Source organism: Kogia breviceps, chromosome 15 (assembly GCF_026419965.1).
Source record: "Kogia breviceps isolate mKogBre1 chromosome 15, mKogBre1 haplotype 1, whole genome shotgun sequence".
Taxonomy (NCBI): Eukaryota; Metazoa; Chordata; class Mammalia; order Artiodactyla; family Physeteridae; genus Kogia; species Kogia breviceps.
Genome location: NC_081324.1, coordinates 385,046 through 398,191, shown reverse-complemented (window position 1 = coordinate 398,191; position 13,146 = coordinate 385,046). Strand labels below are relative to the sequence as shown.

The following is a 13,146-nucleotide window of genomic DNA, read 5'->3' as shown; positions in this document are numbered from 1 at the left end:
AAAAAGACACATCAACAACAAAAAGACACCAGCCAATCACAGTGTGTGCTGCATCCTGGTTTAAGGAAACAAGCTGGCCAAAAAGTCAGGAAACAGGGCTTCCCCGGTGGCATAGCGGTTGAGAATCCACCTGCCGATGCAGGAGACGCAGGTTCGTGCCCCGGTCCGGGAAGATCCCACGTGCCGCGGAGCGGCTGGGCCCGTGAGCCGTGGCCGCTGAGCCTACGCGTCCGGAGCCCGTGCTCTGCAACGGGAGAGACCACAACGGTGAGAGGCCCGCATATCACACACACACACAAAAAAAGTCAGGAAACGGACAAGACAGCTGGAAACTCACACACAGGTGGTGGTTTCATGATAAGGAACCACTGGTTTCTTGTGCGTGACGATTTCTTTAGACGTACGTTACAGACTATCTATAAAGAGGCTACATCTGGGATTTGCTTCAGAAACTGCAGGAAAAAAGATGTGAATGGGGTCTAGAGGTGGTTACGGTCCCACACGGAGCTCCGTTATGCTACTCTCCCTACTTCTACGTGTTTGAAATTCTCCAAGATAAAAAGCGAAAGAGGAAAAGCACAGCACCTTCGAGATAGACACCACTCCTCACGCCCAGTTCACAGTTAAACAGCAGGCGCTTATTAGTGTCTCCAGCCAATTTCTCCCTGCAACACGTGGTCTCGGTGGATGCCGTTTCACCTGGGCCAACCCGAGGAGGGGGACCCACGCCCCTGGCCCTGCCCCCATTACACACAAGGGCATGGAAAAGCTGCCAGTGGAATGAGAGGTTTTAAAACGTTTGATCCTAATTTTGAAAATGAGCCCGATTTTGTGATAGGAGACTGACTAACAAAGAAAAAACTGGAAAAATATACCAAAATGTTCAAAGTAGTCACCTCTGGGCGGTGGGACGGAAGGCTTTATACTCTTACCGTGTATCCTGTCTTCCCTAAAGTGTCTGCAACGAGCACATGCTGCTCTTCAGATCACAAATTAGATACTTAATTTTCTAAGTAACCTGCTTTTTCTCCTCACCACCATCTATGTTTCTTTAACCTTGACTTTCAAGTTGAATTAGTGATCTTCGAAGCTGCAAGCCTCTATAAAAGATAGCTGGAAAACGTGTAAGCTTTTTGCTCGGCTGCCTGGCCTTCCTGTGAGAACCAAGAAACAAAGCTCGCCAGACTCTCCTGGAGTTACTGTACTTTGCATGGTCAGTTCCCCAAGAAGTCTGCGGCCCGAGGCCTCGGCTGACATGCCCGTCGGGAAGCGGAGGCCGGCCACCTGCCACGGAGGGTGGGGGGGAGACGGGGGCCGCGCACAGCAGCCCACGGGCTCCCAGAGCTTCCAGGCCCGAACCGCTTGGCTTTTTCACAGCCCACCCGCCTACTTCTGGCAAATGCGAGGAAATAAGCCCACACGTTCATTAAAAGCTTCCCATAGCGGGGTGCTGAGACCTGTGTGTCTCATAAACAGTAGAGACGGAAACATGTAAATCCGACCTGGATTCAAGTGTTGAACGCTCAGACTCTCAGCCATGTGGGCGGAGGTTAGGAGACGACTCTCCCTGAGGCCGCAGTGGGCCAGTGGGGGGAGGGGGAGAGGGTCAGGAGGGGGCCCAGAGGTCAGGAGGCACAGCCCTCCCTCCACCACAGCCCACGGCGTGCACCAGCAGACTGGCCGTCACCGGGAGCTGCCATCAAATGCTCAACGTTAAACTCCAAGTTTGCCGCGTGACCCAGAGGCCCCAACACCTGCCGTATCTGGCACCCTCCATCCTCACGACCCACGCACAGTTTCAAACGAGGTCACAAGCCTGGTCTCCCGCTGCGGTGCCCGAGGCGCAGGACCACGAAGCCACCAGGGCACCGGGTGTCCTCTCCAGGCCTTGCCCCCGCCCTGGGTGAAGACACACCACTGACCACCCCGCACGGCCCGCTCTGCACTCGGCTGTGAGATCCTGCACCCGTTACAGGGGAGGCTCAAAAGGGCACAGACCACAGAGGGCAGGGGCAGAGGCCGCTTGGGCAGAAAGCCCTCGACTCAGAGAAAACCAAGAGGCAGCTCCTCAGCTCATAAGGGGTCCAGGATACAGAAGCCCTGCTTTCTAGGCAAGACCTGCAGTACAGTTGGCACCGCCCCCCCCCCCCCCGGTGTGATTTCCTGAATCACGGCTGGGAGGGCGGCGTTAACGGGAGAACAACGGCAGAAACGCACGGGAAGCAGACGGTGGCGGGGGGCCCTCTCTATCGTCCCAGTGACCCTAACTGATCCAGGCTACTCACTGGAGCTGAGGCGGACCCATTCCCACACAGACTGACGTTAGCACACACTCACTCTCACCCTAAAAACAGAAGCTACACAAGAGGAGAGGGGTCGCTCAAAGGGAGAGAAGATAGCCATCAGGAAAAAAATCGCGCGGCAAGACCTCAAGTCTGCAGGAGTCCCAGAACTAAACAAACTCCAGAGAAAACGCTTCTCTCAGCAATCGCTGAGACTGAACACACCCCCATTCTCGGACAAAATCGGAGGGGAGAGCGGTCTTAGACTTAGTCATCAGAAAAACCAGAAGCGCGGCATCAACCGTCCGCACAGAGAAGCCCGCCGGCCGCGCGGTCAAACACAGAACCTCAGCTCGGAAGAAACATCTTCAAGGGAGAAGGCGGAACCAGGAGCAGCATCCTCTGTCTTCTGAGCCGCGAAACAGCTGTGGGGGCTGAGCACGGGGTTCGCCTGCCCGAGCTCGCGGACCCCGCGTGCCCACCCGAGGCCCACGGAGCATGACGTCGCGTGAACGTTTAACAACGTACGTGAGAAAGGTCCCGGCTGACTCAGCCCCAGGGAACGCGAGAAACAGCGAGGCTGCGTCTGGCTGGTGCACGAGCCACACACAAGGTCAGAGATAAAACCGCCTCTGCAGGAAACGTCTGTCTCCAGCCTGATCAAGCCAGAGAGAGACCAGCAGTGCCACCCTCCTGCCCCAGCTGAGGGGCCCGCGTGACGACGGCCACAGCAAGGGACACGGTGAGAACAGGTCGGAACTCGCCCGAGCTCCGGCTTCACGTGATACGGTGTCGACGCGGCCCCTTAGCCGACTGCGAACACTGGGGTCGAGACAGACGCCCGCGCCCCCTGGCGAAGCCCGCGCTGCTCCGGAGCACTGGGTGGAGGCCCCCCACCGCGAGAGCTCCGGCCGAGCCTCGCTCGTTGAGTTACTGGGCTTCGTCCCCAAAGCCGCGGCCACCCACCTGCAAAGCCCCGGCGTTTCACGTTCAGCTCGTTGGCCACGCGGACCTCGGTGCAGAGCTTCAGCATCAGCAGCATGGTCAGGATCATGACGACGCTCTGCCAGAGCAGCGGCGCCTCGAAGCGCCTCCCGAACCTGCGGGGGAAGAGGCCGTGGCGTCAGGAGGCGCCGGCCGGGCGCCCGCGGTCACACCTGAGCAGCCCCAGGCGCTCAGGCCGACGTGGCCCCGTGCGCCGGCCGCCCAGGCCTCCAGACGCCGCGGGGGGACGGAGTGCCGGGGTGCGGAGGGGCCGGGCGCCCCCGTGGACGGCCAGACCGGGCCTCCACCGCCCCCCAGAGCCGAGTCACGGGCAGGCTGCTCCACCGCTGCCCCCCTCCCCGGGAACCGCTGCGACCCCCCCAGGGCCGAGGGCGGGGGGGAGTGGGTCCCTTGCACCCGCCCCCCACCCCCCCACCGAGTCCAGCCAGCTGACCGTCGCCCTTCTGCAGAGGCCCAGCCGCCACCAGGCGAGAAGCCCAGGTTCTGGAACACCTGCCTCCCCACGGCTCGTTCCAGAGTCTGGAGACCGACGGCAGCCCTGGCCCCCGGCCGTGGGGAGTGGGGTCTGCAGGCCAGCACGGCCCCCGCTGTGAGCAGAGTGGGGCAGAGCACTGCGGGGGGGGGCCACCCAGCCCTCACCAGAGAAGAGGAGACGCCAGGCAGGGCACGGTCCCCACTGCCAACCTCAGGCCCTGAGGCCCGACCCAGGCCTGGCTGACCCGCACGGAGGCCTCATGTCCGCTCTCTCCTCCGAGCCCCAGCCCGCCCAGCCACAGGCCCCACGGCCTTCCTGCTGACTTTTTTCCAGTGTGTTGAGCATTTCAACAACTCGGCCAAAACTTCCTGGAGGCCAGAGCCACAATCCAGTGACCGGCACCCACCGGGCCCATCAGAAGACCCCAGGCCAGGGGCTGCTCACAGCACTGCCCTCCACACACCAGCCGGGGCCTCGGACGTGGCCACCAGCAGCACAGGGCTAGCCTGCAGAACCGTCACCTCCAAGGCGAGGCCTGGGCACAGCACCCTTCAAAGCCCAGGCCCCCGTCCTCGCCTGGCTGTTCTGGAGCAGAGATCCCGCCGGCACCAGCTGCAGTGCGGCCTGACGGGGCCTCCCAAACCTGAGTTAGTGGCCGACAGGTCACAGTCAGGAGGTCCTGGATGGCAGTCTGACCTGCAGCTCCTCCTGGAAACCACGAGACACAGAGACACGGCCCGGCCCACCTCCCCTGGCCTCTGTCTCACAGCCGCCCCTACGAGGAGAGGGTCACTGGCAGCTGGCTGGGGGGGGGCCACACATGCACTCCACCCCCGGCTGGCTCTGGGGACCACGCTGCCCCCCGCCTTCTCGCTGCGCCCCACCCCTCCGGGCTTCATCCCCTCTGTAAAGTGCGCACACAGCCCTACAGCTGCTTGAGGACGTTTCTAGCAGCTCCAGCAACTAGTCCCCACTGGCCACCTGACCGAGCCCGGGGGGCTGACTAATGAGCAGGTAACCCAGAGGAGAAGACAGAGGAGGTTCTGCGCGGGCCGGGGAGACTGGAGCGGGTGGGCATCACAGAAAGTCCGTCAGTCTAGGGACCAAGCTCATTTCCAGTGAGTTCTAAGGCTGAAGATGTGCCATTTGGGCCTGTATGTAATGAACGCCACTTCCATTGTTTTCAACAGAAACAATGAGTGACTAGAAGACCTGGGGGTGGGGGGGAATGAAGGCTTGTGCTTCCCCTTATACCACACACCAAAAATCGAATCTAGGTAAATTCAGTATTTACAGTAAAGAATGAGACATTTACAGTGAAGTAAGGGGGGCAGAGTGAACTGCTTTTAGGGTGAAGACAGGCTAAACAAGACACAAAATTTCAAAAAGCACGACTTTCCACAGAAGATATACAAGGGACAAAACAAATATGAAACAAAGTTCAGCATCATTAGTTTAAAAGCCAATTAAAATAGAAAGACACTGGGCTTCCCTGGTGGCGCAGTGGTTGAGAATCCGCCTGCCGATGCAGGGGACGCGGGTTCGTGCCCCGGTCCGGGAAGATCCCAAGTGCCGCGGGGCGGCTGGGCCCGTGAGCCATGGCCGCTGAGCCTGCGCGTCCGGAGCCTGTGCTCCACAGCGGGAGAGGCCGCAACGGTGAGAGGCCCGCGTACCACAAAAAAAAAAAAAAATAATAAATAAATAAATAATAAAATAGAAAGACACTATTTTTTACTTATCAAGTTTGTTAAACTTCTGCCTTTAATGCTAATAGTCTGTGCTGGCAGAGGTGTCACGGGGCACCTCTTCCTCCCGTGCCCTGAGAACGCGGTTGGCAAAGGCCGGTCTGCTGCAAAGGATAGGACAGCCCAGCAGACGAGCGTGTGGCCTGCTGCTTGGAGCAGCCAGTGTGAAGCGCCGTCCCCCGATGCAGCGCACACGTCTGGCTCCCAGGGGGACGCACGCAGCAGAGAACGTGCACTGCCTCACCGAGCCCGAGCAAAAGCTCCCACAAAGGAACACCTTCTACGCGTCTTCAAAGTAGCAGAGAAAAGCTCGACTGGAAGAAAAAGCTGTGTATCTACTTCCCTGACTGGCTTCGCGAGTAGCAGATTGTCACTAACCCTCTGCTGCAGTGTCACCACATCTCCGGTTCAATTTTACTACACCCGCAATACAAGGTCACCACATCTCGTCTCAGGTACAGTGTCACCATATCTCTGATCAGATAGGGCTGGGGCTGGAGAACTAGCTCTGTGAATGCCTCAGGCCCTGGTCAGATGGCCCTGCAGCACCGTCCTTGCATCCTGGCCCCCTCCCTCCCCTTCTCATTTACAGAATCACTCCGCCCTCTGGCTTCGGACAACACAAAGGCCAAATCCTGCACGTCAGCATTTTGTATGATCTGCTCACTGCTGGTTCTGCAAAAGGATGGGAAGAATTGCAAGAAATAAAGGCATGAGAGTTCCGTGAGTTACAGAGACGCCGGGTTTCTACAGCTTGCTCAGCCTCCCCCACCCCACCCCCGACCCCCAGGACTGCAGAGCTGCTCACGTGCCTCACACCACACATTTCCCCGGGCGGCTTCAGAGGCCGACTGGAGTTCCGAAGACCGCGTTCCCAGCCAGCTTCGGGAACCGTACTCCTCATTTCCTCTAAGCCCGTCACTGCCCTCGTCCCGCCCACCACAGCTCCCAGCCGGCGCTCTCTCCCTCCCCACCACCCATCACCCGTACACACACGTGTCTGGCACGCTCCATACGACACTTCTGCTGCAGCGGTAACCCTGCAGTGTCTGCCCAGTGTCTGGCTCATGGGAAACCCTCAAAAACCTGTTAAATCCAACGGGCTGCTAGGGGACCCAGGAGTAGGGGCTTTGGAGGCTCCAGAGAAAGGAAGGAAAGGGAACACAGGCCTCGCCCGCAGAGCAGTGGGGCCTTGGGACCACGTGGGCAGAGACGCGTGTATTTGTTACAGGTCGTAGACGGAGCCCGGCCTGTCTGCTGGGCTTCACCACACGAACTACAAAGTACTGCCAGGTGTGAAATACAGGGAAAGCAGAACCCCACGTCAGAGGGATCCTGGAGGAGAGACCTCTGCCAGCGCCCCCTTCTTCCCATAGGGTCCCACAGTCTTCTGGAACCCTGGCTGAAGGCAGCCCTGTGTGTTCACACGGCAGCCACTGAACTCACGGAGGGACCCAGGACAGCTCAGGCAGCTGATGCTGTGGGAAAGGGGCAATCAGATGTGCAGAAACAGACGTGCCTGTGGACAAAGGTCAGAATCCCACCAAAGACTCTTTCTTTCTCAGAGGCTCAGGCCCTACAATGGAGAGAGAACTCCCAGTCCCAACGCATCAAATGCTTGCATGTTAAACCCAGAAACACCAACGAGATGGCATTCAAGAAACTGGTTTCATTTCTGATTTCTCCAACACAGATAGTTAGAGGTAAATCAGATATCCTATTTTCTTTTTGCAATTCTGAACGATAAGCATACCTGGGGGGAAGACCTCTCGAAGGAACTATTCTCCGTAAGAAGTGCAGCCTCAGCCAATCCTCCGCCACTCCTCTGAGAAAACTTGCCACTGCCTAAAGGAAACGCTGCTTCCCAACCTAACGCCCCGGGGCCTGGGCTGCGGGCTCCGGGGGCCACACCCGGGGTGCTCAGGGTTGACAGCAGTGTCACACGCGATCACCCGTCTGGGACCTGCTTCTACGTGAGGGGCAGCTGAGAGAGGGAAGGGGGGAGTCTTGCGGCAGCGGTCGAGTGCCATCCTCAGCCACAGGGGAAGGAGGAGTCTCCAAATGCGGTTTTTCAACTTGCGCTAAACAAGTTAAACGAGAAGCACCCTCCGATGCCTCCTTCAGAAGCGGACTGGCCCAGAGAAAGGGCTCATGGTGTGACAGATTCTTCCAGAAGGGGTCAACTCACCAGCTCACGTTTTAAAACCTCAGACTGCGCAAAAACGCGGTGAGAGGGACCAAGGGCTGCCTCAGGCCATGTGGCCGGAAGGTGAAGGAGCAGAGAGACCTTCTGGACTCAGGAGACTCACACCCTGATGACGGCAGAGGAGACACCGACCAAAACTCATCGAGCTGCACACGCTGCGCCACAGGTGAGATCGTCTTCCCCGAGGGTCATGCCCCGCAGTAAGGCTGACTTAAACTCCATTAGCAGGAAAGCACGATTACTCCAAAGAGCCAAAAGAAGGAGCCAGCTGCCCAGGCCCAGGCTGTCCTGGCCGTGCTCACAGAGGGGCCTGGGACCATCTAGAAGGAAGGAAAGTTCCAGGCTTCTTTGGCCTTACGGTGAGGCTGCGAGACCTCTTTTCACTTCCACTGAAAATGCACCCTCCCAATTATGTCTGGCTTCAACAACTGTTAAAATTAACTTCAAGTTCCTGACCAGAATGCAAATGATAATAAGAGGAAGTTGGGCTGGGAGGAGCAAGAAAAAACAGTCTCTTAAGTATTATCCAGAAAGTTGACTTACTGTTGTTAAAAAAAACAAACCCGCACACACAACGCAGAAGGCAGGAAGGGACCACCCTTCAAGGCAGACCACCACCCCCCCCAGCGCTCCTTCCTGTCTAGTTCCCTCCTGAGAGCCTTTACTGGCCAGTGGTTTGTCCTTCCTACGCTAACCACCTCCTGTTACTGGTATTCATTAATTCCCTTCGTTTTCTCTCCACCACCCCCAAACCTCACCCAAATTCCTAAGGGCGTGGACCCAGTCCTAGGACGCAGCCCCACAGAAAAGGCCCTGGGCAAGCATCCAGTACATGTACAAGCCACCGAAAATGAAGACGCAGATCCGAGATTATGTGAGATTCTCCACTTCAATCCCACCAGTTTCCCTGGGAAAAAGTCTCATCCATTTCACCAGCTCCTTCCCAGGAAGCGCAGACACTTCCGCCCCCCCGGCCTCACCCAGAAAAGGAGAAAGCCATCTCCCTGGGAGCACCCCACAGTAAGAAAGCCCTCAACCTACCAGAAAAGGATCCGTAAGATATTGGCCACCAGGAGCACCAGACACACGTAGGTCGAGAAGCCCTCGGCGTTCTGAGTCCTCCGGATGTCCCTGTACTGCGGGATGTACGGCACCACCCCTCCGAAGACCATGGCCCCAGCTGCCCCCCAGGAAACCAGCTGGTGCAGCGGGACCAAAAGCCAACCCAAGCCTTCTGCGTCCATCCCGAGCGCCCGGCGGCCCCGCCGGCAGGCTGACGTCCACCTGGCCCACGCGCGCTCCGCGCTCTCCGGCTCCTGGCGCGAGCGCTGTCACCCTCACATGCCGCCGCTGCCCTGGGCCGTCCTCCGTCGCGGGGCCTGGCGAGAGAGGGAAGGCGGTAAAGCACCCGGGCCGGGCCTCCACGCCCAATGGGGGGCGCACCGCCGGGCTCGCGGCCGGGGCACGACCGCCTCCTGCGGGGCGCCGGCCCGGGGTGGACTTTCAGTTCGGGGTGGGGGCTCGGTTCCGGGGAGGGGGTCGCACAGTCTGGGTGTCGGAGGGATGGAGGAGGGGGGAGAGGAAACACACAGCCCAGGGGGCCCGGCCCGGGATGGACGCTCAGCCCAGCGCGGCGCTCGCGTCCCTGCGCGCTACTCACCCCGCCGGGCTCACCCGCGCTGGCGGCTCCCGGCGGTCATCCCACCGTCCTTCGGTCTGTCCAAGCGCCGGGCCCCGCCTCTGCGTGACGTCACAATACGTGGCCCCGCCCGCGCCGGGCGGAGGGGCGGGCGCCGCGGGGTCCTAGAGCGCGCCGGTGGGCGGGGAGGTGGGCGCGGGACCAGGAGCGAAGCCAGGGCTCGGGAGTTGTGGCCGGGGCGCTTCGTGGGCCCACCCGGCCAGGGTTAGGAAGTCGCTGCCTGGCGGGGCCGCTCCTTCTGGGCCAGGGGCCCACGTGGCCCCGGCGCCATCTGTCCCGCGGCGAGTGGCCTTGTAGACGCGGCGCGCCGCCAACGGGAGCAGAGGATCGGGTCCTGTCGCCGCGCCGAGGGTCAGCGCGAGGCCTGGGGACGCCCCCCTCGTGGGGACTCGGGCAGGGTCTGAGCGGCCCGTGATTCCAGGGGTCCTTCCACCGTTCATGGTCGGCCGGGTCTGTGGGGCTCCCCATCCTGAGCCGGGCGGGTCCCTGAGGAGCGAGCGGCGTTCGGAAGTTTGCAGAGGGCCAGGGCAGTTTTGGCCAGGCTGGGGGGCGGGGGCGCGACTCCTCCGGGGAAGCGAAAGCCCACCCCGCAGCCTGAAGCCTCTGAAGGTCCGCTCTGGCTCTTCGGGGCCCAGGGCGGCAGCAGCCAGGACTGCCGTCCACAAGTGCGTTAGGTACCTTGTCACTGAAGACAGTGCTGGCCGGTGGAGCTCGGATCTGCTAAGGGTTTCGTGCGTCATCTCAGCCGCACAATTCTAGCACTTACAGATAGAGAAAATAGGAATTCCTGAGTGTGTCACCTGACCAAGGTGAGCCCTCGGGAACGCCAGGGAGATAGGTGCTCAGAACCCAGATGCTGGTGGGCAAGGGAGGGGTGGGGGTAAGGGTGGGTCCTGTGAGACGCCAGCCAACCCGCCCAGGACCCTGTGCAGGTGGGCTCAGAGCGGAGAAGACCACCTGCAGGCCCCCAGGATTCTGTCTACACAGGAGCTCCCCCAGGGCTCCCACCTCCACCACAGCAAGCCCAAGTCACCCCAAAAAGGAAGGCCTGGTGGGTGAGAGAGTGGGGTCCCCAGGGGCACACAACCGGCCAGCCAGCTTCCTACCTGGTACGCTTCGTGGGAAATCCTAAGAACAGGTACAACCTCACTTAGAGCAACTCCCAAACGAGCCTGGCTATAAGGAGAGCTCTCCGTGAAACACAGGTTGCTCTCATCCTCTCCAGCCTCTGAGGCCAGTGTACTTCTGAGTATCCACCAGAGAATGCCGAGAACACAGCACCAGAGATGTACAAAGAAGTCAAGCACAGGTGGAGCCGGAAGTCCTGGAGGGGCTGGGAGAAGAGAAATAGATGCTCCTCCTTAACCAGATCCTCCCCCCGAGCTCTGGAGCCTCCAGAATGTTCTGTCCTCTTTATGGTGGAGGCTGAAGTAGGGCTATAGTCTTCCCTGCCCACTCACTGGAGCATCTGAGGTCACTGCATCTGGCCCTGTTTGTCCTGGCGTACATGGGCAAATTGGTGCCAGCCCATAGCCAGCTGCTGCCCTGGATCCGTCAGCTGTGCCAGGTGGAGCATGGAAGCAGCAAGTGCCTCCAGAGTCCTGCTAAGTGGATACAATCTTGCATTCTTGATCCAAGATTTTGCCCCACAGAAGGGGCCTGTAATCCTTTGGAACCCCACCTGTCTGGAATAGAGGGGCACCCACTGGTCCAGAACCATCGGTCAAGCAGAAGGAAAGAGCTCATCTCGGCTGCTGCACATTACCTGGCTTCCTGTGTTCCCAAACAAAAGAAGCCGACCAAACTGTGCAGTCTGAAAAATGATACCCAGAACCGTCACATCCTAGTTCCCGGAACCTGTGAATATTACCTTATGTGAAAAGAAAAAAATTGCAGATGTGATTAAGTTAAGGATCTTGCGATGCAGAGATTATCCTGCATTATCCAGGTGGGCCCTAAATGCCATCACGAGTATCTTTATAAGAGAGAGGCAGGAGACTTGAGACACACAGAGGCCATGTGATGAAGGAACAGAGAGAGATTTGAAGATGTGGCCTTGAAAGTTGGAGTAATGCAGCCAAGGAATGCTGGCAGCCCCCAGCAGCTGGAAGAGGCAGGGAGCGAATCCTCCCAGGAGCCTCTGGAAGGAGCAGAGCCCTGCCAACACCTTGACTTTGACCCAGTTAAACTGATTTCAGACTTTTGGCTTCCAGAACTGTGAGAGAATAAATTTCTGCAGTTTTATGCCACCCAGCTTGTGGCAATTTGTCACAGAAAACCACTGGAAACTAATATAGAATCCATAAAGTGAAGGAGAAACATTTTCTGAGAAAACAATGACACCAAGGAATTTATTGCCAGCAGACCAACCCTGTAAAGAAATGTTTTGTTTTTGGATGAGTTGGGTCTTTGTTGCTGCGCACGGACTTTCTCTAGTTGCGGTGAGTGGGGGCTACTCTTCCTTGTGGTGCGTGGGCTTCTCATTGCGGTGGCTTTTCCTGTTGCGGAGCACGGGCTCTAGGCACGTGGGCTTAGTAGTGTGGCGCATGGGCTTAGTTGCTCCGTGGCACGCGGGGTCTTCCCAGACCAGGGTTCGAACCCATGTCCTCTGCATTGGCAGGTGGATTCTTAACCACTGCGCCACCAGGGAAATGCCCAACCCTGTCGGAAATGTTAAAATCTCCATAAAGAAACGAAGAGCCTCAGAAAGAATAAATGAAGGTAAATCTTTTTTTTTTCTTATTCTTAATCTAAAAGATTATTGTTTATTTAAAGCAATCGAGTAACAGTGTATTGGGTGATTATAGCATGTGGATCAATGAAATGAATGACAAAGGATGTAAGGGAGGAATTGGGGAATATTCTCATGTAAGGTACCAGCACTACACATAAAGCAGTATATGTTATTTGAAGGTGAACTTAGATAATTTTAAAATATATATTGTAAACCCTCGGGCAACCACTAAAAAAGTTTTTTTAAACCATAAATAATACACCAAGAGATGAGATAAAAATGGAATTGTATAAAGTGCACAGAAAATGAGGAGGAAAAGGAAACAAAGAATAAATGCAATGAATAGAAAACAATTATAAAGTGCTACATTTTAATCCAGCTATATCAATAATCACTTTAAATGTGAGTGGTCTAAACACACCAATTAAAAGACAGAGATTGGGCTCCCCTGGTGGCGCAGCGGTTGAGAGTCTGCCTGCCGATGCAGGGGACGCGGGTTCGTGCCCCGGTCCGGGAGGATCCCACGTGCCGCGGAGCGGCTGGGCCTGTGAGCCGTGGCCGCTGGGCCTGCGCGTCCGGAGCCTGTGCTCCGCAACGGGAGGGGCCACAGCAGTGAGAGGCCCGCGCTCCGCAAAAAAAAAAAAAAAAAAAAAAGACAGAGATTGTCAGGCTGGATGAGGTTCAGAAATTAGCCTCCGCGAGTGACCCTGTGCTCCAGCCCCTGCACCCGCCGCATGACCCACCTCCGCAGGCCTTGGGACAGGCCGTCACCCTTCCAGCTCTCCTCTGGCCTCTACTGGACTCAGCTCAGGCCCTGGACATCTTCTGAGGTCAAGGATATGACCGCCCTTCTCAGCCTTGCCTCTGCCTTCCAGAGCCCCATGCTGGAGGGCCCCCCACCTCCGCCTTTGTGCAGGAGTGTCATGTAGCCGATGGATTGCTAGGACCTTACACAAGAACCCTGTCAGCTCTATAGCTTTTAAACGACAAACTCACAAGA

The 13,146-nt window shown here is 57.9% G+C and overlaps 1 protein-coding gene across 9 annotated transcripts in view; it reads right to left on the bottom strand.

Moving 5' to 3' along the window:
* SLC66A2 (solute carrier family 66 member 2) overlaps positions 1 to 13,146 on the bottom strand; it is a 64,619-nt gene that overhangs the window by 36,520 nt on the left and 14,953 nt on the right. For 2 of the 9 annotated variants that reach the window (XM_067015096.1, XM_067015099.1), the window contains exons 1-3: positions 9,374 to 9,446; positions 8,755 to 9,092; positions 3,249 to 3,382 (exon numbers count right to left, since the gene is read on the bottom strand). In XM_067015096.1, coding sequence (XP_066871197.1) covers positions 3,249 to 3,382; positions 8,755 to 8,957 — 337 coding nt within the window. In that variant the 5' untranslated portion in view covers positions 8,958 to 9,092; positions 9,374 to 9,446. Of the gene's footprint in view, positions 1 to 3,248; positions 3,383 to 8,754; positions 9,093 to 9,373; positions 10,174 to 10,518; positions 11,917 to 13,146 lie in introns of those variants that run through there. The other 7 variants (XM_067015095.1, XM_067015097.1, XM_067015094.1 and 4 more) reach the window with 7 other exon arrangements.